Raw genomic sequence first — 22,717 nt, 5'->3', positions numbered from 1 at the left:
TGGATTTCTGTGATTTAGAGGTCAGCCTGGCCTACATACAAAATTCAAGGCCAGCCAGAACTATACAATGAGACCCTGTCTCTGGTTTTTTGAGACAGGGTTTCTCTATGTAGCTCTGGCTGTACTGGAACTTGCTCTATAGACCAGGCTGGCCTAGAGCTCAGAGATTTGCCTGTCTCTGCCTCTCAGGTTCTGAGATTAAAGGCCTGATGAGACCCTTTCTCTTAAAGGAAAAAAAATGCAGAGACATGGCTTATGATGATCAGAGAACAACTTTCAGTAATCACTTCTCTCCCTCTACCATCTGGGTCCCAGAGACTCAGGTCCTCAAGATTGGTGGCAATCGTAGCCACACTATGAGCCATCTTACCAGCACTTGGCCCCATTTTTTGAGGCATGGTTTCTCACTGAACCTAGAACTCAACTCATTCAGCAAGACTTATTTATTGACCAGCAAACCCCAGGGATCTTACTGTCTCCACCTCTCCAGTACTGAACTGACAGACATGCACTGCCACACTTGGCTTTTTTGTGGGTGCTGGGAATCTCAGTTCAAGTCCTTGTGCTTGAATATGGCAAGCACTTTACCAACTGAACTATCCTATTTCTTAAGCTTTTTCTTTTTTAAGAATTATAATACCAGCACTCAAGAGAAAGAGACAAGTCTCTATAAATTTGAAATCAGCCTTGTATACATAGGGAGTTATAGACCAGCCAGGACTGCAGAGTAAGTTTTTGGCAGGGAAAGAGAAGGTGTGGGGAGAGTAGGGAGAAGGAAACACCCAAGATTACATCCCATTGTCTTTGGATAGTAATGCACAAGTGGTGACAGACTCATGGGATGTCACTGGCTGTACAGAGGATGTCCCTTAGTCTTCCTGTTGAACATAAGGTCAGCAGACAGAGACAGCCTCAGCTTAGGCGGAAGAACATCCTGTGAGACTTTCCTGCCTAGTTCTCAATCTTCTTGCAAGACCACTCTAAAAAAAAAAAAGCAATCTTGGCTTCTCAGTTCCATGAGGCAGCACATTCTCACAGTGGCAGTCCATTTTTATATAGGCCCATTCTGGCCTTCTCTGTTTTGTTTTGGTGGTGGTGGTGGTGGTGGTGGTGGTGGTGGTGGTGGTGGTGGTGGTGGTTTTTTAGGACAGGGTTTCTCTGTGTAGCCCTGACTATCCTACAACTCAGTCTGTAGACCAGGTTGGCCTTGAACTCAGAAATCTGCCTGCCTCTGCATCCCAAGTGCTGAGACTAAAGGTTTGCACCACCACTACCCAGTAGCATCTTGAGTCTTAAAAAGCAACATCTTCACAGTTGCTCAGTAACTAAACGTGTGCTACTCTAAGCTGGCAGTAGTAATGAAGTCATTTTAAGTCTAGTCTCCTAGATACACTCAATCCTAGTACAGGAGGCAGACACAGATGGATTTCTGATTTTGAGGTCAGCCTAGGTTTTGTGACATCCTGATTCAAAAGATTAACTAGTTAAACTTGCTCTCCTATTCAGCAAAATTTAGAAATCATTTGTTCTTCTGTAACTTGAATGGAGTGTAGATTTTTCCCAAGCTAAAGTTGTGCTTGTCTCTATTTCAGGTCACTAGCAGATTGGGCCTTAGTAAATAGCAGCCAGTGTTGTATTGCACTGTACTGTTCTTAGGTACACAGTCTGGTGTCTGAGTGACAGACTGCTGCAGTGTGAATAGCTGAAGTGCAGGCAGTGGAAGCACTTGCTGCCTAGACTTGCCTTTAGATCACAGCACATCCTGCAGGACACCATCTCTAGTTCAACTTGTAGCTGGCCACCCTTTATCTCAATAGCAAATCTGTTTTGATCCTGCCTCCCTTCCTTCTGCCTTCAAGGCCCTCAGTGTAACAGAGAAAGGTGAAGGGTGTTGGTTTGTAGTTGGGAGCAGCAATACAAAATACCAACACAGTGAAGTTTCCTGGCAAAAGTAGTGTGCCCTCCTTATCAATTCAGATGCTTCTAGAAACAGTCTCCCTGTTTGAGAACCATAGGAGTGTGAGCTTGGGAAATATGCTCCTTCAACAGAGGAAATAGTGACTGACTGTAGGATTGCCCAGAGTATATAGGCTTGCTTTCCCAGGTCTTAAATCACTAGCTTTGCATAAGTTAGATTTGGTTTAGGAAGGAGCCAAGTTTCTTCTTCCTGTTGTCAACCCGTAGGAGTCCTAGAATGAAGAAATCGTTTTTCTGAACGTTGAGTGCCACACATTATGTCAAATGGCTCTATATCTCATCTGAATTCCAAAACTACCATTAGAATTTTATGCTCTCAATTTAAAAGTGAGGAAACTGGGTCTGCAGGCAGTTGGGAAATTTACCCAAGGTAGTACAGTTGATTAAAAAAAAAAAAAAAAAGTGCAGTAAATCTTAATTTTTTTTTTTTTGACCTCACCTTCCCTGCCAACTCCAATTGGTCTTTCTTTTCTCAGTGAAGAAAAAATGACTGCTGCTCGAATTAGAAAATGCCACAAGTGTGGGACTGGCCTCATCAAATCCGAGGGCTGCAACCGCATGTCTTGCCGCTGTGGTGCCCAGATGTGCTACCTCTGTCGAGTTTCTATCAACGGCTATGATCATTTCTGCCAGCATCCTCGGTCTCCAGGAGCCCCTTGCCCGGAATGTTCCAGGTGCTCCCTCTGGACCGACCCCACTGTGAGTAAATGCATGTCATTCCGTTTCCATAGTGCGTTTCTGTAGGGAGATACTTTGTGTCTACATGACAGGTTCAGACTCATGGGAACATACAAACAAATCACTACAGGGAGAACTGAGAATGTCATCAGAAAATACTCACCATGAAGTACAGAGTGTGGTGAGCATGCCCTGTAGCCATTCTCAGGAGGCTGAGATAGGAGAACGACTGAGAAAGAGAGGTGATCCCATCCGAAAAAGAGTCTTGTGGACAAATCACTTCAGTCCCTAGGGGATAAACATTTTTCTCTACCATCTGAAGTGTTGTGCAGAACAAGGTACAACACACTGGTGCCACCAAAGCCCCACAGCTCTCACTGGAAAGAGTGCTACAGAGTTCTGGGGAACCTACAGACAAACATGACTACACACCTCTAATCTCAGCACTCAGAGGATGAGACAGGAGGGTTGCAAGTTTAAGGCCAACCTGGGCTATGTAGAGGGACCCTATCCAGAAAATGTTTCAAAGGAAAGAAAAGCCAAATAAACGTTGTAATTCTAGGATACAGTATGTTGTAGAAATGCAAGGGTAGTTTAATATTAGCAGCTTTCTTAATGTAATTCACCATACTGATGCAGTTAGATGTTAACAGACTGAAGGGACTCAAAACCTTCATTAGTGATTTAAACTTTGAAAAACACCATCATTAGAGCACATGCCTAGCATGCAAGAGACCCTGCATTAAATTGCCAAAACTACAAAAAAATAATAGAAAAAGCCAGGTGCTGAAATAAACTACACACCTCTAATCTCAACACTTAGGAAGCACATGACAGGAAACCAGCCTGGTCTACAAAGCAAGTTGCAGGACAGCCAGGGCTACACAGAGAAACCCTGCCTCATAAAATAACAACAGCAACAATAGAGGGCTAGAGAAATGACTCAGCAGTTAGCATGTGCTGGTCTTACAGAGTACTTGTTCAGTTCCCAGCACCCAGGTGGATCCGATGATGCATCCTTCTGACTTGTGGGCATCAGGAACACTGTAACACAGGTTACAGATACAAATGCAGGCAAAACCATCACACACAAAGTCCTTTTTAAAAATTTTAATAATGCCAGACATGAGAATCTCAGTACTCCGGGAGGCAGAGCAGGCAGATCTCTGTGAGTTCAAGGTCAGCCTGGTCTACAAAGCAAGTTCTAGGACAGCCAGGGGGGCTATACAGAGAAACCCAGTCTCGTGGAGCAGGGAATTTAATAGTGTTGGAGAGCACCCATGCACCTGTACTCCACCACTGAGGAAGGAAAAGGAAATCAGAAGTTCAAGGACATCTTCAGCTACATACTGGTTCCAGGCCCTCCCTTAGGATTATGTGTGTGTGTGTGTGTGTGTGTGTGTGTGTGTACACACACCACAGGGAGACTAGAAAAATGGCTCTGCAGTTGAGATCACTGGCGACTCTTCAGAGGACTTATGCATGCCCAGCACCTATTTGTTGGCTCACTGCCTTCTGTAACTGTAGCTCTAGAGGTTTCTATACCATCTCTGGCCATGGAGAACACTCCACACCTGTGGTATACAAACATACATGCAGGCAAAACAACCATACACATAAAATAAGGAAATCTTTTTAAAAATAAAATGACCCTGTCTCAAAAAAAAAAAAAACCAGGTATCTATGTCAGTTCACATATATAATCCTAGTATTTAGGAGGCTGAGGGAAGAGGGTTGTCTGGACCACATAAAAGCCTATCGCAAAAGAACAAGATAAAACAGGTTGTGTTACCGAAGTGGTGACACATTTATTCATCAGCTTGGTTCAGCTTGGTTTTTGAGATGGGTCTCATAGCATAGGCTAGCCTCTACCTCTCAAGTGCTAGAATTATAGACGTGAGCCATTTCTTCATTCTTTCTTTATTATTATTTTTATTTTATTTTTGAGTGTTTGCCTGCACATATGTGTGTACACCACTTTTGTGCTTGGTGTCTGTTTGCCAAGGCTGGAAGAACATGTTAGCACCCATGCAACTGGAGTTACACACACTTATGAGCCGCCATGTCAGTACTAGGGGCTGAGTCCCAGCGGTATACCAGAGTAGCAGGGGCTCTTAACCACTGAGGCATCTCTGCAGGGTCCATTTCTTCACTTTTAACTAGGAAATGGTGGCAGAGCCAGTCTGTTGAGCAGCAATGCCCTAATAGAGTATGAAACAATGCTGCATGATTTTAGTTTCGGACTAGTCAAAGTGAGCGAGAAATAAATCTAGCAAAGCTAAGGAGCCATAGAAGAGGTGCGAGGCCAGCAGATGTAGCCCTCGGGGGCCAGAGAAGAGATAGGCGGCCCCATGATCACTGTGGCAAGTGAGGACGTCTGAGTGGCACTGGACATAGTGTGACCGGTCACATTGTCTGCTGTTGGGCTGGGGGTGGGAGGTTATACGTGGTATGCAATGCCTGTCCAAACAGTAAGAAAGACCCTACTTAGGATCAGACTAAGAAAAAAATTGATGGAACCAACTTCCAGGTTTTCCGCTGACATTCAAGCGTGCCCTGTGGCACACGCAGCTTACACATACAAATAAGTGAATAGTTTTGTTTTTTTAAGAAAATGTAAATTATCTTTGACAGAAGACACTACATACAAGATAAATGAAAAAACTGAAAGAGAGTTAATGATGTAGCTAATGAGGAAAGAGCGTGCTGCACAAAATTCAGTCCCCAGAACCTACCAAAAGGTGAAGGGAGAAACTGACCTGCACACCACACACACACACACACACACACACACACACACACACACACACACACTCACACACACACACAGTAATTACAACCTAAAAACAGGGAGATTCTTACAGCTTGTGCAATTCACCAAAGTGTTCTTATCTACAGTAAAATGACATAGTCAGTCAATAAATGTTGTAATATTAAAAATTATAAGCTGGGCACTTGGTAGCTTATGCATTTAATCCCAGCACTTGGGAGGCAGAGGCAGGCAGACCCCTGGGAATTTGAAGCCATCCTGGTCTACACAGTGAGTTCTAGGACTGTAACACAAGAGAAGACCTGTCTCTCAGGGAAAAAAAAAAAAGAAATTATTGACTTAGAACTAGAGAGATAACTCAGTTTTTAAGAGCACTGGCTTCTCTTCTGGCTCAGTTCCCAGCACCAACACAATGACTTATAGCCAGCTATAATTCCAGTCCCAGAGAGATCTGGCCTCTATGGGCACTGCCCACATGTAATGTCCATACATACATGTAGTCAAAACAGCCATATGCATAAATGATAAAAGTTTTTTTAAAAGAATTATCAACTTTGGAACTAGAGAAATGGCCCAGCAATTAAGAACATTTGATGCTCTTGTGGAAGATCCAGGTTTGGTTGGTCACACCGTCTGTAACTCCAGTCCTAGGGAATCTAGCTTCCTCCTTTGGACTTCATAGGCACCAAGAACTAGTGTAGTGCACAGACATACATGCAAACCACATATATATATAAATCAGTGTTTTAAACTTAGGTATAGGTAACAGCAAGCCTAAAAATGGTGTAAGATGCTCTAGTGAGACAGCTCGATGGATAAAGGAACTTGCTGCTGAGCCTGGTAACCTGAGTTTGATCCCAGGAGCTGTATGGTAGAAGAAGAAAACCAGCTCCACTAAGCTGTCCTCTGACTTCCACGGGTCATACACACAGTGAAAAATAGCAGTGATAACAATAATAAAATAACAAAGGCTAGTTGTGACTTTAGCTTCTCTCAGCTTATCTCCTCTTGCCCCGGGAAAGACAAATGTTCTGCTAGTGAGTTAACTTTGTTTACTTCCACTGGGAGAGATAGGTAAGAAAGTGAAGAGAGTTACAGGAAGCAGAAAAACCTGGGCAAAGCTGCCAGCTTTCTGCCTAACCACAGCCCATTGGTTATGGTAGTGACACCCCAACCTAATCACCTAGTATATATGATGGCATATTGCCTGTCAAAGTTTATTAAAGGATTGGGAAAGTGGGCGGGGCATGCACACTGAGCTACCATAACCTTTGTGGGGACAGCAGTGTACAGAGGGTGGTGTTGTTGTTGAGGTGGTTTCTCACTGTGCTGCCTGTGTGGCCTAGACCTTAGCTTAAGCCTCCCAAGTAACTGGGATTATGGCCACATGCATGTTCCCAGCAGAGTGGAAATTTCAATTTCAATTAATATGCTTATCAGTTCAGAAAGGCCTAGAAAATTGCTATGTACTACTTTTTTAAAGATGATGTATTTAGAACCACATTTTTAAATGCCCCAAACAAGATGTATGTCTTGTTTTATATATGCTCAGATTAGAACAATACCCCCAAAATGCGATATGTATGTCAGTTTTCTCCAAATATGGAAAATAATGTGAAAGAATGATGTGTAGAAAAAAAGAGTTATGGGTAGCTGGGACCACAGACCAATTGCCACAAGGCCAGCCGGCAACCAGGACTGAGGATTGTGAGCCAGCATGGCATGGGAAGGGTGTGGCCTATTTCAGGTGCTTCTTTCTACTTGGCACTTGCTGCTGGTCTCCTCAGGCTGCTTAGAGTTGCCACAGCTTTTTCCCACAGCCTTTTTCTGTCTCTGGTGTGAAAATGTACAGCATACAAGCCACAAGTAGCAGTTAGGTCACTACTGGCCACTCTGGCTATGGATAGGGTGGTCTTAAAGACTGGCTTGAGTCTATGTTAAAAAAAAAAAAAAATTCTCAGGCTGGAGAGGTGGCTCAGAGATTAAGGGCACTGACTGCTCTTCCAGAGGTAAATTCCCAGCAAGCACATGGTGACTCACAACCATCTGTAATGGGATCTGATGCCTTCTTCTGGTGTGTGTGTGAAGACAATAATTCATATGCATAAAAGGAAATTTTTTCTCAGAGCCACCTCAGTGGGAAAACAGTGATGCTCTGGGGGCTGGGTATGCCTACATCAGCAGTGCTTTGTCAGGAGCAGGTTTCTATGGCTCTTGTGCTAAGGTGAATGACCACCTCAGGAATTACCTGGTCATGCAGCTCACAACCCAGTGAGACCTCCAGCAGGGAGGTGAATCCAAGGGGGGGTCTATGGAACAAAGCGGAGATTCTGTGTGTAGAAAGTCTAGTTTTCCCAAATTGCTAGTTGTGGGGAGGCAGCCAGCCTACAGGGAAGGGATGGAAGGGGTATGCCTCAGGTACTTAGGTCCTTTGATGTGGTCTGGTCACTCTACCAGCTCCTGTCATTGCCTGTCTAGCTTGCAACAGGTTCAGGAGGAAATGGAGTCTTTTTCCTAAGCTGGGCTCTTTCTAGACCCCTACTCAGCTCTAGAAATAGCATTGTGTGGGCATTGCCACACGAGGTCAGGAGTTTAGCAGCCTGGGCTGAGCTTGTTCTCTCCCCCACACCTCTTCCCCCACATGAAATTCTGTTTTGCACCCTGTTTATCTTCCATAGCAGTTACCTGTCCCTGTTTTCTTGTTGAATTGCCATCTTATAGCCTGAGGAAGGAAGGTTCTGTAGCTTGAAAAGAAGGTCAGACAAATAGCAGTCCCTCTGATTTCCTCTGGACCATAGTGGAGATTTTGTTCTACTTGTCCCATTCCCATCAAACCAGGGATCAGCCTGGTTTCCTTGATTCTCACCAGGAGACGGATTGAATTCCCACCCAGCATCTGCTGAGTCCTCTGAGAACACAAAGCCATTCAGACTCACAAGAGACAAAGCTTGTACTGTCCTGCTCCCGACCTCGGCTTCATTAACCAGCAGGCCAGGAAGAAGCTCGAGTTGTCAGCAGAGAATTGTTCCTGCACAGCTTGGGATGAAGAGAAGTTTGAGCCCTTAATGACTAGAGGTAGTTTAGGAGCCTGAATGGACTCTGTGCTAAGGGCTTAGATGGCGAATAATAACTCTTTCTCTGTTTGCTACCACAAATACCTTGTAAGGAGCATGCCAGAAACAAGTCATGAAACAAACTGTCTTCTTTAGGAAGAAGGGAAAACAGGCGTGTTATGGGACAAGGGACACGGCTCAGTGGTACAGCGCTTGTGTAGCCTGTTGTACAAGGCCCTGCGTTTAAACCCCGGTGCTGCCCAAAAGAGGGTGAGGAGCAGGTATTGCTCTGCAGTGGAGAATTGTGCAGGGGCAGAACTGAGACCCAGAGTTGAATGCTGGTTGTCTGCACATGGCTGGGAATGGGGCAGCCAAGACCAGGAAGCTGTATCTGACTAGAGCTGTGTTCACAAGAGCATCATCACTTGGCAGGCTGCATTCTAGAAGACTGAGGTTGATGACATGCTCTTTAAATACCAACGTGAGCCCTGGGATGTAGCTCAGTGGTTGCCTAACATATGGAAGGCCCTGGGTTTAGCTCAGAGTACCACCCACTCCACCCCCAAAAGGCCAAAGAAAATAAGTAAAAGTTATTGGCATGGTAACGTGTGTTTTTAATCCCAGCTCTCAGAAGGCAGAGGTGGGCAGATCTCTCTCTGAGTTGAGGCTGGCCAAGAATAAAACTGAGAGAGAGAGAGAGAGAGAGAGAGAGAGAGAGAGAGAGAGAGAGAGAGAGAATGAATATGAGAGAATGAGAATTTTAAAAAACAACTTTTTGTAAATAATAATAATTACTATTTTATATATAGATAGATATATATTTGTAATGAAAATGGATTTTAAGAATCAGACATGATGGTTCCTTCATACCTGTATGAACTCAGCACTGAGGAGACAGAGAGGAGGATCACCATGAGCTAGAGACTGACCTGAGCTACAGTGTGACACACTTTCTCAGAGAGACCCCAAAATCACAAAGTCGGGGTTTTTCTTGGGTTTGGGTGTTGAGTTTGTATGGAGTTTATAGTGCTGGAGGTGGAATCCAAGGCCTGAGACCTGCCGAGCTAGCACGTTACCTCTGAGCTACAGCCTGAGCGCTTCCGGGCTTTTAGTTTGGGGGGTTGTTTTTTTGAAACAGAATCTCATTTGACATTCCTACTGCCTCGTCTCCCCAAGTGCTGGGATGACAGGTGTGAGCATCACACCAGACTTCTTTGAAAATATGTGTTTGGGACCTCTTCTGAGAAAGCACTGGCTTTCCTGCCAGCTCCTGGGGAGGACCACAGCACCAATGCACTGCTGTGGTGATGTGCTGAGGCACCGTCTGGTCCCGGGTCCACAGATGAGGCCTGTTAGTTGTTAATAAAGGAAACCAGTGACCAGCAGCTCAGCTTCTGTGCCCACTCAGGTCAGCTGTCCCCAGGTCCTGCCTTCTCCCCTCAGAGCCTGCAGCAGATTGGAGACTCTGGTTCTAGTAGTCCTCAGAAAGAGGACTAGGGGCTGCAGGAGTAGATTCCAGAAGATTGAAAAGAAAAAGAAACCCAGCAAGAGAGCTCTCTCATGCTTACACCTGGGAAAATGAATGCTTCGCCTCAGCACCCACCACCACTGCCCTGCTCAGATGGTCAGAACTGGGTTTACAGGAGGAGCATACCAGGAGCTAAACCCCGCTCTTCTACAAAAACTAAGCACTCTTAACCTCCAGGCCATCTCTCTAGCACCTCATCGTTTTCTACAAAAATCAAAAGGGCTTAGAATGTAGGTCAGTTGATAGAGTACTTACCTAGCATGTGTGACCTTCAATTCTGTTCTCTTCAGAACTGAGCATAGTGGGGTGTGTGTGTGTGTGTGTACACCGTCAGTCGACAGCTACACAGTGAGTCACAGGCAGCCCGGCTATTTAAAACCCTTGCCTCAGAAAAAAGAAAAGTGACCCTTCTTCCCCACCCCCATAATAGTGGTGACAGTTAGCCAGGGCCATGCCTGTTTGTTTTATCTTGTTTTGTTTTGTTTGAGACAGAGTCTTTATTATGTTACCCTGGCTGTCGTGGAACTTGCTGTGTAGACCAGGTCCACCTCAGACTCACAGAAATTCACCTGTCTCTGCCTCCTAACTGCTGGAATTAAAGCAGCAGCCCAGCTTTATTAAGCTGTTTTTCAATATTCTTGCTCTCTTACACCTGTCTCTGCACACAGGCCCTAGGCTTACAGAGTCCTTCTCACTTCCTTCTCTTTGGCCTAGAATCAGATAGTCTGACTGCAAGCATGTACAATAACTACCCATCAATCATGTGGTATAAAACCTCCCCCTTCTGAGCCTGCTAGTTGTGACCCGTGCCTTTAATCCCAGCACTCAGGAGCCAGAGACAGGTGAATTGCTGAGTTTGCAACCAGCCTGCATAGTCCAGGACAGCCAGGGCTACACAGAAAGACTGTCTAGAAAAAAACAAAACAAACCGACAAAGCTCCCCCTTCCTGTAAAATGTAAGAAAAGAGATTCTACTTTCTCCTCAGAGCCTCACAGTGTTACTGTCTGTCCTCTGCAGCACTGAAGTCTCTTACCGAAATAACAATCGGCCTTCGTGTCTCTCGAGAACCATTTTAAAACCTTCTAGCTGTGTATTGTGGCACATGCCTTTAATCCAGGCACTTGAGATGCAGAGGCAGGTGACTCTGAATTCGGGGCCAGCCTCATCTATATAGCAAGTTGTAGGACAGCTGGGACCCTGTCTAAAAAAAAAAAAAAAAAAAAAAAAAAAAAAACAGCAGCAGCAAAAAATCTTGTAGTCACCAGCTCTGAAAGCTGGCTCTGACTTTTGACTCACTGTCTTTAACCCCATTGTTTTTGTAGAACAATACAAAGAGGAGCATGGGAAGAGTGGGCACCATCATTTGAAGTATTTATGAAACTTCCTCACAGTACAACTCTTTTGGAATGTTGAGTGGGACTGACAGCATGGCAGCAAGGGGCATTAGTTTCCCGTTTTTGCAGATTAGTAAAACTATCCAGAATCCTAGATTTGTTAAAGCTGCAGTAAAAGCTCAGGTCTTCTGCCATAAGGCTTCTTCCACAAATAGATGTGCCCACAGGGTCTCCGTCCTAGGAACCAAGTAGGCTTTACAGTAGGGTGGGGACTCACTGGACACCTTGTCAGCTGAGCAAACTGCAGCTGGTAGGAGAGGCCTGCAGCTGCCCCTCCTGATGGACTATGAGGTCCTGCAGGACTCAGGCAGGGCAGGGCAGGTCCTTGTGGAGGAGTAATCTCAGTCAGAGGTGTTTGGGTGCTTGGCTCTGAGACTGAGAAGATGGCTGCTGAAGCTAGAGGCTGGTCTGGAGGCTGTGTAAGCTTTGCTCCACCTCAGCACATTTCTGTTTCCCTCCGCACAGCATGTGCCTCCCTAGCTGGGCTTTCCCCTCCATGCTACACCCCCCCCCCATTTCCTGTTGTAGGGAGACAGCTGGGGTGGGGGTTAGGGGCTGCTGTTCTCATCTCATGCAGTCCCACAACTGAGCTGGGAATAATTTGAAACTAAATCTCTAGCCCTTTGGAAGCCTTTCAGGAAATCCTTGCTAGTTTATTAACAACAGCTGTGGCCACACATGACCACAATCATGGGGGAAGGGGCTGGGTCAGGCAGCAGCAGGCTTGCCTGTCATCTTTCTAGGGGGAAAAAACACAGGAACCTGGCCAGCAGGCAAGCAGGTAGACTGGGTTTTGGGTTCATAGGGTCTTGGAAGGGAAGGTCGTAGCAAGAACAGCTCTGTGCCAGGTACTCAGGCATGCATCTTAAACCCACAAGCTGTGTCTGGCAATAGCTGTTAGGAGCTGACCTGCAAACCAGCCTCTGTCTCCACGCCACGAGTTGCAGTTTCTCTTCTGCAGCTCCTTTGTACAGATCCCACTGCATGGACAACTGTGGTGCTTGTGGTTCAGGGATTCTTTGCATTTCTGCTCTTAATGAAAACTACTCTGGTGATTTCTACCTTACTTCCTGTGAATTTCTAGAACAGAGGGGCCCTGCTTTCCCCCTCAAACTTTGGACCCAACTCCCCACCCACCTGCCAGCCCTGTAGCCTTGCATGTAAAACAAGCCTTTTCTGGTGCCTTCTGTGTCCTGCTGTACTCAGAGAACTCAAGGATGGGAAATAAAAGCTCTCCTGCCCTCCTCTTCTCCATTGAAAGCACTCTCCCAGGGATCTACTAGATGTGAGGCCCCACATTTCACTTTCATCTTTTGTCCTTGACCCTGCCTTGGGGTGCTCTGCCCACCCTGGGGTGCTTCCCATACTTCCTTCCCCATTCTCACCAAATTCCGGTGATCTAAGGCCTTGCTTCTTAAGATAGTTGTAGGTGTCAAAAAGGTACTTCATGATTCACTTCCATGACAGCCTGGTATGTCTTCACCCTCTCCTTAACACTTCCCTATCAGCTGTCCCTGAAAAGAACACAGACAAACTTCTTCAGGCCTATAGTGCTCTTCTAGAGCCCCGGGAGCCAGAGAGAGCATTGCTGGACTCCTCCCCACTGTTGCCTGTGACCAAGGCAGGCAGGTTGGGAGTGGGTGTCAAGATAGCCTGAGGCCTGTAGTGCCCTGGGATCTGCCCTTGAGTGCCCTCTGACTGACCCTGCCAGTCCCTGGGTGAGAATAAGGAGCTGTGGTGCAGCCTTTTGATGTGAAGTCTAGAATTTTCAAAGTCAAGCCAGAAAAGGGGGGGTGGGGGGAGCCCATTAGAAATGTACCAGAATGTTCTTAGGAGTTAGTTACTTCTGGTAGGTTTTTGGTTTTCATTTGTTGCTCAGATTGAGGATTTTGTTTGTTTCCTAGTTTATTGGATTTTGTTCATATTTTCAGAGCTGGAGATTAGACTCTGCTCACTCTGTACCCCACTGTGTTACTGAGCTAGACTCTGCTCACTCTGTACCCCACTGTGTTACTGAGCTAGACTCTGCTCACTCTGTACCCCACTGTGTTACTGAGCTAGACTCTGCTCACTCTGTACCCCACTGTGTTACTGAGCTAGACTCTGCACCTGAGCAGCTGTGTTGGTTACTGTGAACAAGACCTACTAGACTGTAAGACCTACTAGGGGACCTTCAGCTTGGGGCTTCAGACCCAGTCATGGGGTCTAATTCTAACTTACTCCTCAACCTGTTCTTTCAGAAAACTGTTGTACCAAGGAAATGAAGGTACTCTGATGACTAATGGTGACTGTCAACTTAGCACACCTGGGAGAGGGAGGGACCTGCAGCTGTGCAGCTGCCTCCATCAGGGTAACCTGTGGGCAGATACGTTTTAATGAATATATTCCCTTCCTCTTTCTTTCTTTCTTTCTTTCTTTCTTTCTTTCTTTCTTTCTTTCTTATTTATTTATTTATTTATTTTGATGCAAGGACTCACTGTGTGACTAGCCTGGAACTCACTGTGTATACCATATTGACCTCAAAATTATAGAGATCCACCCACCTCTGCCTCCCAGTGTTGGATTAAACCATGTACCACTGCACCCAACAAATACATATAGTACTATTTTAAAAGTTTCTTGAGATAGCGTCTCACTATAGAACCTGAAACCTGCTACGTAGAGCAGGCTGGCTGTCATTGCCTGGCTTTTTAATTACTATTGTTTATCTTTATTTTATGTATTTGACTGTTTTGTGTGCGTGGGAGGGGATTGGGGAGAAGGGGGTGAGAGGGCTGTGCTTCCTGTTCACTCAGAGAGAGTGAATCCCCTGGAACCAGAGTTAGAGATGGTTGTGAGCTGCCATGTAGATGCTGGAAACAGTATCTGTAAGGGCATCTAGTGATTTTAAACCAATGAGCCATCTCTCCCCTTCAGTTTTCAGTGTGTGTATGTTTGTGTACCCATGTGTTCAGGGACCCACAGAGGTATCAGGAGTCAGTAGGTCTGGATTACAGGTGGCTATGAGCCCCTCCTCCCACCGTGGGTGGGTACTGTGAACCAGACTGAGTAAGAGACACTTGTGCCCAGTGCATACAAACACCTTGGCCCTCCATGTCCAGGAACTCAACCAAACCATGAGTAAGGATATTTGAGAACAAGAAAAACAGCATTTTTTCAGAGCAAGGCAGAGCCTGAGTGAAGTAGACCTCTCACTTGTCAACCATGGTTCGTGTAGCCAAGTGCTCGGGGCTGTAAGGTTCCGGGACTACCTATATAGAACCTCAGTGTGCGCTGCGTTTAGGGATTCCTCAATTTCCTGTGCACTTGCCTGCGACGGCTCTGACGGAGGTAAGTCTTCAGTTGAGGGTCCCTCTTCCCAGGTGAGGCAAGTTACAACCAGAATTAGCCATCACAGAGCCCTTCACTTCTTTGGCACAATAATTTTCTGAAAGAACAGGCTAGGAGTAGGATTAGGGCTAGACCCCAACCTGGACCTGAAGCCCCAGAATTGTAGCTCTTATAGCCATACCCACTCCTGAACCCTGTGGCTGAGGCTGGACTCCAGCTTCCTGTAAGTGACTCAGCTGATCATTCCCAGCCTGCCATCCTCTTTCCTCTTTCCTCCAATTGTTCCTATTTCCAGCAGCCCCAGAGCAAGCCCTTTCCCAGTGTCCCTCACTCAGGTGGCCGAGACTGTCCCCCTAGGGCCTTCGCTGCTCCATTCCTGCCCTTTTCAGACCAAAGGGCAGGAATCAATCCTAAACCCCAGCCCTCCCTCCTTTTTTGAACAGTACAGATTTTTCTTCAGTTGTGATAAAGTGGCTATTAGGTAAAAATTTTATGTCTGCCTAGCCTGCCTTAGCTTGAGGAGCTTAAACTAAGGGAAACTGCGGTAGAGACCCCCCACCCAGAGAAGTAGGAGGTGACCAGGATACACATACTGCCTGGATGTAGACTTTTTTTCTCTTTAAAAAAAAAAAAATACTGTTAAAGTTGTTAACACAGCAAAAGCCATCTGACACAACTGTTTGCTCGGTGTTTTTTGTTTGGTTGGGTTTTGCCCAGGCTGCCCTGGAACTCACAGACCTTCCTCCATAAGGATGGGGATCACAGGTGGGCCTCGTGCCTTGCTTGTAGTTGAGACCTGAACTGTCTGACTGGCAGTTTACACAAAATTCCTCATAAATCATACCTGAGCACCATCGTTTTGGTAACAGTCAGACTCCCAGTCTGCTTCGGGGCAAATGGCCTTAAGGAACTTGGCACCACAGGGAGTGATCAAAACAAAGGAAGGCATGGGAGGGAAGGCTGGGTGACCGGGTCCTGTGCTCAGGTGCCCAGGTGCGGGTTAAGTTAAAATTTGGCTCACTCCCTTGCTAGTGCTGGGCAGATGGAGGGGAAGAAGGCCACCACAGTTGCAGTAGTCCATTACTGTGGACTTACCACAGGAAGCTTGAGATGGACGGGAGCCAGACAGCAGTGTGCAAGTGTCTTCATACTGCCATAAGCAGCCTAGAACCTTCTGTCCATGTTGCAGCCATCTGACAGACATAAGGTTCTGTCTAGACATTTCCACCTCAGAGCTTAAGCAATTGGTGAGAAGAATCATGGTTTCCAAGTCAGAGGTGCTGTGTTCGGGCTATGCCTTGTTCTGAACAGATGCTATTTTTTCCTCCCGTATATTTTCCACCCATATTAGTTAAATTCATGGATCCGGAAGGCCGGCTATATTACTCTTCCTAATTAAAATAGGGCTCTGAGGAGCCAAGATGGGCATCCAGTCAAGGTCTCTGCTCTGAAATTTCATAGCAAAAAGTCCATGGTAAAGAGCCGGCTATAACCTGTGCTCAGGACTGAGATGTAAGGGACCACACTGCTTCTGTCTTCACCTTTCCTATACCTTTCAGGACAGTGCACGGTGTGCAAGAACTGGTTCACAAGCTAAGGGGAGGGGGGCAAGTAACTCTGCCCTTAAGCTCTGTAGACCTGGGACACAGGGACATTCAGCATTCCTTAACTGGATGTTCTTCCTAGTCCAGTTCACCCAGTCAAGTATGAGCAGCTGGACCTCAGATGCTCTAAGGAAGTTAGAATGCACTGGGGGTGGCAGGGTGGAATTGTCTTTTAAAACTAGGGGATCGTGTGACCAAGGTTAGTCTCGGATTTACTGTGTAGCTAAAGACGACTCTGAACTCTGATTATCCTACCTCCATGTCCAAAGTGCTGGGGTTATAGCTATGCTTCATCACACCAGGCCTGGAATGTGTGATGTCTCATACCATCAGAAGCCTTATTTGTCTCCCTAGGAAGTACAGGTGACACCACATTTAGGTGTGCAGGGATGAAGTATGGTGATACAGTACTAACATTTACATTAATAAATGGTCAGTGGGGAGACCTCTTGCTTAACCTGAAGAAGCCACACAGAGGCTTGTGGTAGCTCATGCTTAGAATTCCAACACAGGAGGGTGAGATGGGCTACAACTTGTCTCAAGGAAAAAAAGCCATTGAGAGCTAGGGAGTAAGACCATGAAGCACTGGCTACTCTTCCAGAGGACCTGGGTTTGATTCTCAGCATTTACATGGCAGCTCACAGCCATCTGTAACTCTAGTTCCAGGGGACCCAGTGCCCCTTCTGACTTCTTTAGGCAACAGATACAAATATGATACACAGAAACTTATGCAGGCAAAACACTCAGACATATAAGAATAATCTGTAAAAGCTTGGCATGGTGGCTCACACCTTTAATCCTAACACTCAGGAGGCAGAAACCAGTTGGTGCTACCTAGCAAGTTCCATAACAACCAAGGCAACATAGACCCTGTTTCAAAAATAAATTAAGTCTTGAAACACCCACTGGAACATGTATTAAAGATATGTCACCATCTGTGCCCTTTTTTCTGCCTCTGAAGTCTGTGTCCTACCATTTCCTACTTTTCAGGTAAGCGCCTGCCTTGCGCTAAGTCACTGCCCTGTCTAATCCCTGCACCAGCCTCTTTAAGTATGACTTTGAGCATGGTTTCTCTGTGTGGTCCTGGCTGTTCCAGAAACTCTCTCTCCCTGCCTCTACCTCCCTAGTGCTTGGATTAAAGGCTACCCAGCAGCCTTGGGTTATCATACAGCAAATGTCATGCATCACCCAGCATTGTGTATGGGTCCACAGTGCTCCTCCCAGGCAGTGGACATGGGCATTATTTGTCAGTTTCTAAAATGCTTGGTGGGAACTGAACTTTTCTGTTCCTCCCTTTGTCTGTACACCTGGCCAGGTGTGACCACATCTGTTGACACACTAAGACAAGCAGTTAGAATTCTCTACTTTGAGAAAAGCTTAAGTCCTTTATCAAGGCAAGGGATGTGCTGCAAGTGACACACTCCATCTGGGTGGCTTTCTGTCTTGTGTGTCTGAAGTTTAGAGTTGGGCTTAACAGTAGTGTGTCACAGAGCAGCATGTGGGACAGGTCTAGTGAAATTCCTGACCTGGGGGACATGAGAGCCATGTGGTAAGATCACAGATTACTGCATGGCTCTGATCTGAGTCACCTGCAAAGCAGATGCACAGACTTCTCCAACAAGAGGTCCACGCTGGGGCCTTTGTCATTCACAGGCTGCACTGTAGCCTCTTGTTCATCTCAGAACTTTCTTGGGTCTCATAGATGCGCATTAGAGCACTGGTGGTACTTGCACTCAGGTGACTGAGGCAGGAGAATCACAAGTACCAAGCCAGCATGAACTACAGAGTAGAACCCTCTCTTGAGAAAAGAGGCTAGCAAGACCATACAGGTAGTAAAGGACCAACTTCTGCCAGTTGTCCTCTGACTCCACACAGGTGTCATAACATACATACACACACCTCAAATTAAATAATCAAATAAATGTAGCCGGGCGGTGGTGGCTCACGCCTTTAATCCCAGCACTTGGGAGGCAGAGGCAGGTGGATTTCTGAGTTCGAGGACAGCCAGGGCTACACAGAGAAACCCTGTCCTGGAAAAAAATAATAATAAAATAAATAAATAAATGTAATTTTTAAATTTAAAATGTTTTAAAACATTGTCAAAGGTAGGCTGGGTGACTTGGTCTAGAAAATCAGGCCAAGATTTTCTACTTGACTGAAACTTGCCCTCATCCCCATATTTTTTTTCTATCTTCAGACACCAGAAGAGGGCATTGGATCCCATTAAAATGGCTGTGAGCCACCATGTGGTTGCTGGCAGTTAAACTCAGGACCTCTGGAAGAGCAGTCAGTGCTTTTAACTGCTGACCTATCTCTCCAGCCCTTTTGGTTTCTTAAGATAGAGTCTCACTATGTAGCCTTCACTAGAACTCATTCTGGAGACAAGGCTACTCAAAAACCTCACAGAGATCCTCCTGCCTCTGCCTCTCAAGGGCAGAGATTAAAGAAGACATTGCACTACCACACCCAGCCCCAACAGTGAAGTCTTTTTGTCTCACTGTAAACTAAAGACCCACTTTGCAGGCTACTCTGGAGTGAGAGGAAGCATGGGTGATGGTTCTGACACAAGTCTGGTTCTCACTCCAAACACATGGAGGTACAGGTACGCCACAGGCACACACTCAGCCACTAGCAATATGCAGAATAACGATATGCAGAATACCTTTCTATCCCACGGAGGCCAAACCTTTGCTGCAGGGACACCACTTGAAGCCACAGGCAGCTTCCACTCAGTAGGCCCTACTGAGAGGTGAGTCCAAAAGCCTCCTGTGCCCAGAGCTGCAGCCTCAGGCTTTTAGCTTATCTGTCATCGGACGCCCTCTGCTTTCATGCAGCCTCAGAGCCCAGGCACAGACCTTCCCAGCACAGAGCCCTTGCCATTAGAAGGCCAGGCAGCTAGTAAGGGAAGAAGGTGCAGGAGATGGGAAGTGCTGTAATGGCGCATCGCCCTCAGCCCGTGGCTCTCACTACATGCTGCTGCCACTGGCTTGCTTACCCCTTGTTGCTGCTTCTGTTCTAGGAAGATGATGAAAAGCTGATTGAGGAAATCCAAAAGGAGGCTGAGGAGGAACAGAAAAGAAAGAATGGAGGCAAGTGTTCTTCCCAGACACAGATGAGGCATGGGGTGTCCCTGCGCCATGGGTTGGGTTTGGGCAGCCTTCATGGTGAAAGACTCCCAAGTGTGTATGTGAATTCTGGAGGCAAATAGAGGCCCGACTAAGGAGACTGGCTCACCACCATGGAGCATTCATGCAAGGGGGGACAGCAAGTCCCAGGGGAAGCATGCGGCCGCCCTCTGTAGGCTGTGGGAGTGACCATTGGGAAAGTATAGATTTCCCCTTTGGCATCTTGTTCTGATGACTAGTGGTGTCTTTTGTCTTGAATTTAACATTATCCAGCCTACTCTAAGCCACCACTTTTGGGCCCAGAGGAGCGCATCGTGAGGGTTAGAAGTAGTCCTGCCATGCTGGACTGCCCTAAAGGCTCCCAGGCCTTAGCAGAGTCAGCAGTGGCCTGCAGACAAGCATCTGTTGGCATTGGTTTGGTCTGTTAGTCTCACTGAATCCATCTTCCTTTCAGAGAACACCTTCAAACGCATCGGGCCCCCACTGGAGAAGCCAGTTGAGAAACTGCAGCGTGTAGAAGCCCTGCCTCGGCCTGTCCCACAGAACCTGCACCCTCAGATGCCACCCTATGCCTTTGTCCACCCACCCTTCCCCTTGCCACCTGTGCGGCCCGTGTTCAATAACTTCCCCATCAACATGGGTCCTGTGCCTGCGCCCTATGTACCACCCCTGCGCAACTATGACTTTGGCCACATTCATGTGCCCCTGGAGCACAACCTGCCCATGCACTTTGGCCCCCAACCACGGCATCGCTTCTGACACCCAAAGCTCTATCCAGCCGTGCTGAGTGCAGGAGGACCCAGTCTCATCCTCTGAGTAGGGATGGAGTCCTCAGTTCCCTCTTGAGGGTGGGCTCATGTCCTCCTGCTCTGACCTTTGCAAGGTCCACTGCTCCTTCAGGTCTGATGCCCTTTGGGTGCTGACTGTCACTGGGCCAGTAATAGGGCAACTTCTTAGTTCTGCCATCTTAGCAGCCAATACAGTGGCCCTGACCATGAAGCAAGCCCTCTAAGCATTTGCCATACTTCCTCCCCAGCAGACCACTGAAAGCCCAAGGGGAAATGGCCTGCCATCCCCAAGCCAGGGCTCTCTCCTTGTTGCCCAAGGCCCACTCAGGTCCAAGGACCTCCAAGAATCTTCTGTGGCTCAAGTTTTGTTCTGTTGTTATCTAAAGAAGTTGCTCCTATTCATGTAGTTTGAGCTAAAGTTTTTTGTGGTCTACTCATGTGTGTCCTTATCTGTGCAAAGTCAGGTTAAAAGTATTTCCCAAGGACTGCTGAGAGCCAGTAGTCCTGACACGACATCAAACAGAAGGGCCATTTTAGGAAGCTGTCATTTATTCCTGGGCTGCCCCTTTTCTTGGGGAGACCTCACTTGTCGTCAGCCTGAGATGAGCAGCTTCTTTCCTAAGGTGTTTGGGGGTTTCCCTAGCAGTGCAGATAACCTCATGGAGCTGCTGTGGGTGTCACAGCAGCTCTCCTGCCTGCTCTCCTGTCCCTCATTATTAGTTCACAGTGGATGCAGACAGGAGAGCTCCCAGCTCCAAGATAAGGAGAGCTGGCTTCCCTAGAGTGAGATGAGAATCCAAGCCTGCTAAGTCTTTGCCATGTTCCCACTGCCTGTGTCTCTCCTGTCCAGACCAGGTTTGTGTGCTCTCCTCCAGGGTTTGCTGAGCAGGACTGGCAGCAGGTTTCTCAGTTGTACTGGCTGTCCTTGTCCTCCCTTGTGGTGGGGGTATCCCATGTTCAGAGTGTACAGACGTAGAAGGGGGACGATGTCCCTGGGAAAAGGAAAGACTCCTTGAGGTGCCCATTGTCACTTGAGTGTGGGTGGGGCACACACAGTGACTCAGGAGCCCTGCCACGGGTCACCTGAACTGTGATACTAGTCTGAATGACAGTGCCTTGGAAAGATGGGCCACATGCTGCATGACAGGATCCTCCAAGTACCTTAACTGTTAGTGTATTCGTGTTCTCTGCACTTCTCCAGAGGCCCCACAGCAGGTGGTTACTCCAGGCACTGAGCAGGCCTCATGAGCAGCTAGACTGGGCTCCCGGTTCTAGCTTGACTCAGTACCCTATCACACTGTTCACCAAGAGGCCAGGTGGGGAAGACTGGCAGTTTCTGGGGTAACTGAAGAACAGGCCAGGCAGGTGCCACCAGACCTTGACACTTGGAGAGGTGAGGCCAGAGTCCTGTCCTTCAAAATATCAGTCTGTGGCTGCGGGGAAGCCTGCTACTGCCTGTCTCCATCCTGTGTGCCAGCAGGGCCAGGGGTTGAGGGGTGGGCCACCAGGGATCCCTAAGGCAGCTGCCACCTTAACCTCTAAGACCCAGACTGCTTCCTGGTTTGAGAAACTGCCTAGCTACTCCCAGTGTATTTGCCTTAAAACTGGAGAGAATCTAGTATTTGCACTTAGCAAAAGATTTTAAAGTTAAGAGTGCATGATCTCACTTTGTAAAAAAGAAAAAAAAAAAGAAAAAAAATGAAGTAGATGGTTAAAAGTTTTTCTTTACCTTTTGTTAGTAAAAAGTAGAAAAACCAAGTCTGTTTAAACTGCTGTGTAAAAAGACTGTATCATATATAACTTGAATTTTGTGTAAATAAATGTTTGTGAACGCCTCTCTTGGCTCTGTTTGTCCTCAGATCATAGGTCCTGGGAGCTCTTAGGTGCAGACAGGCACCATGCACCACTCCTCCAAGGAAGGACACAGAATTCCTAACGGCCCCAGCGTAGGCCAGAAAGAAAAGACCTCTTTCACCTGCCAGAGGAGAAACTTGGTGCCTTGGCTGCTGAGTCCCAAGTAGGACACAGTAAGAAATTATCTTAGCAGAGAGAGAGCCTTGAAGAAAGCACAGTCCTTGGAGGACCCGCCCCCTTCACAAATGTTCCACTGTAACATTAGGGAATAGCCTCTAATCCTGGGCTAGCCTCATCCAGCTGACGACCAAGAACACTGCTGTGAGTCTGGCATGGGTGTGCCTGGCCTGTCTGACTGGAAGGACTTGAACCCTCTGAAACCAGCTGCCTGCACTCCATAACAGCACACACCTTTACCACCACAGGGACAGTGGGACCTGCAGACCGAGGAGAACTAGGACAACACTCCAGTAAAACATTGGCTGCTTCCCAGCCTTTATTGTTTTTATTGGACTTGTTTCACATCTGAAAGTTTTTTGCTAAAGTAAAACTTGGGGACAAAATTTCTCTACATCCCCAGCTTCCAAAGTAGTCACTACCTACAGATTCCCTTAG

The 22,717-nt window shown here is 46.9% G+C and overlaps 1 protein-coding gene across 5 annotated transcripts in view; it reads left to right on the top strand.

The window, feature by feature from the left end:
• Rnf216 (ring finger protein 216) overlaps nucleotides 1-22,085 on the top strand; it is a 97,453-nt gene extending 75,368 nt beyond the window's left edge. For all 5 annotated transcript variants that reach the window (XM_076923572.1, XM_076923569.1, XM_076923573.1 and 2 more), the window contains 3 exons: nucleotides 2,454-2,676; nucleotides 19,355-19,424; nucleotides 19,915-22,085. In XM_076923572.1, the coding sequence (XP_076779687.1) occupies nucleotides 2,454-2,676; nucleotides 19,355-19,424; nucleotides 19,915-20,219 (598 nt within the window). In that variant the 3' untranslated portion in view covers nucleotides 20,220-22,085. The remainder of the gene's footprint in view (nucleotides 1-2,453; nucleotides 2,677-19,354; nucleotides 19,425-19,914) is intronic.
• The last annotated feature ends 632 nt before the right edge of the window (nucleotides 22,086-22,717 follow it).

Source organism: Arvicanthis niloticus, chromosome 24 (assembly GCF_011762505.2).
Source record: "Arvicanthis niloticus isolate mArvNil1 chromosome 24, mArvNil1.pat.X, whole genome shotgun sequence".
NCBI lineage: Eukaryota > Metazoa > Chordata > Mammalia > Rodentia > Muridae > Arvicanthis > Arvicanthis niloticus.
This window is presented reverse-complemented; position numbering and strand designations above follow the sequence as displayed.